Raw genomic sequence first — 1266 nt, forward strand, 5'->3', positions numbered from 1 at the left:
GCTGTTCCTGGGCTCTGCGGTGACTCAGTTTACCCCCTTGGCTCTCTGGACTCACTGGTGTGTTCTTGCCTTTTAGGCTCCTGCGTGAAATGCAGCAAAGGGGTGTTTGGGGCCGGCCAGGCCTGCCAGGCCATGGGCAACCTCTACCACGACGCCTGCTTCACCTGTGCAGCCTGCAGTAAGTGTGGGGCTCCTGTGGGGGCGCGAGAGGTGGCCATCCTAGAGACCCTAGGCTCACAGTGGGGGGGGGCTTTGCAGCAGTGAGCCCCAGCAGAGCAGGCACAGGGGACTCAGCCCGTGTGACCCAGTGCAGCCTGAGCTACACTGCAGCAAGACCCTGTCTCAAAAACATAAAAAAAGCTGGGTGTGGTGGCACACCCCTGTAATCTCAGCACTTGGGAAACTGAGGCAAGAGAATCTTTGCAAGTTCACATCCAGCCTGGCCTACAAAGTGAGCTCAAGTCTGAGCTGCATACTGAGACCCTGTCCCAGAAAGAAAAAAAGGGGTGACCATCAGGAGATGCCAGGGAAGAGTGGGCTGGGTGGGGAGGTCCACTGCGTGTCTCCCACGGAGACTCAGAGTCATCCGAGTCTCCTCGCTTCCCGCTCTGACCTGACCTTGTCCTTGAGCCCTGTGGTCCTGTGGGTTGCAGGATCATTGTTGCCTGCCTCCCTCCTGGGGACGCCTAGCCTGGCCTCCCTGACACCTGCTCTTCCCCTTCACCCTGTGGCCACTGTTACTGTTCCCAGTCGGCCGAGAGGTTATGCAACATCTTTGACTCCTGTGAGTAGCTTCTCTGTGTGGGAACCGTGATCACGTGATCCTTTAATATTTATCTTTGACTTTTATAGTTGTTTCTCAATACTGGCTCGACTTACCAGGAAAAAAAAAAACAAAACTGAGCAGAGGAGTTTTTCATCTCTGGAGTTACCTTTTGGCGCAGGGAGGGTGTTTGGGGAAGCGACGCAGACTTCTGAAGGCGCTGCCGCGAGAGCGCGCTGGGGACCCGCCTGCTGCCGGCCGAGCTCCACCTGCGCTTTTGGAGTCAGGGACGCGCGGTCCTCCACAGCGCCCCTCTCCGGGTCCTCAGGAAGGGGCGCGGCAGGTCCCCAGCCATGGCTCGGGCTTGGGCCTCAGGCACAGCGCACGCCCCGCCGGTTCCACGTGGGCCACTCGGTGGCCCGTTTGCCCCACACCGTCGTCGCAGCTGTCCTGGACCCTCGGGCCTGTCACTTCCTGCTTCCTCTCGCGTGCTCTGAATTCCC

General features: G+C 59.2%; 1 protein-coding gene across 3 annotated transcripts in view; it reads left to right on the plus strand.

Annotated features, from left to right (window-relative positions):
* Limd1 (LIM domains containing 1) overlaps positions 1–1266 on the plus strand; it is a 58970-nt gene that overhangs the window by 23417 nt on the left and 34287 nt on the right. For all 3 annotated transcript variants that reach the window (XR_002817980.1, XM_004640672.2, XM_023700683.1), the window contains one exon: positions 77–178. Coding sequence is in view for 2 of the 3 variants with exons in the window: in XM_004640672.2 (XP_004640729.1) it covers positions 77–178 (102 nt within the window). In the remaining variant the exon portion in view is untranslated. The remainder of the gene's footprint in view (positions 1–76; positions 179–1266) is intronic.

Source organism: Octodon degus, unplaced genomic scaffold (genome assembly GCF_000260255.1).
Source record: "Octodon degus isolate 3935 unplaced genomic scaffold, OctDeg1.0 scaffold00126, whole genome shotgun sequence".
NCBI lineage: Eukaryota > Metazoa > Chordata > Mammalia > Rodentia > Octodontidae > Octodon > Octodon degus.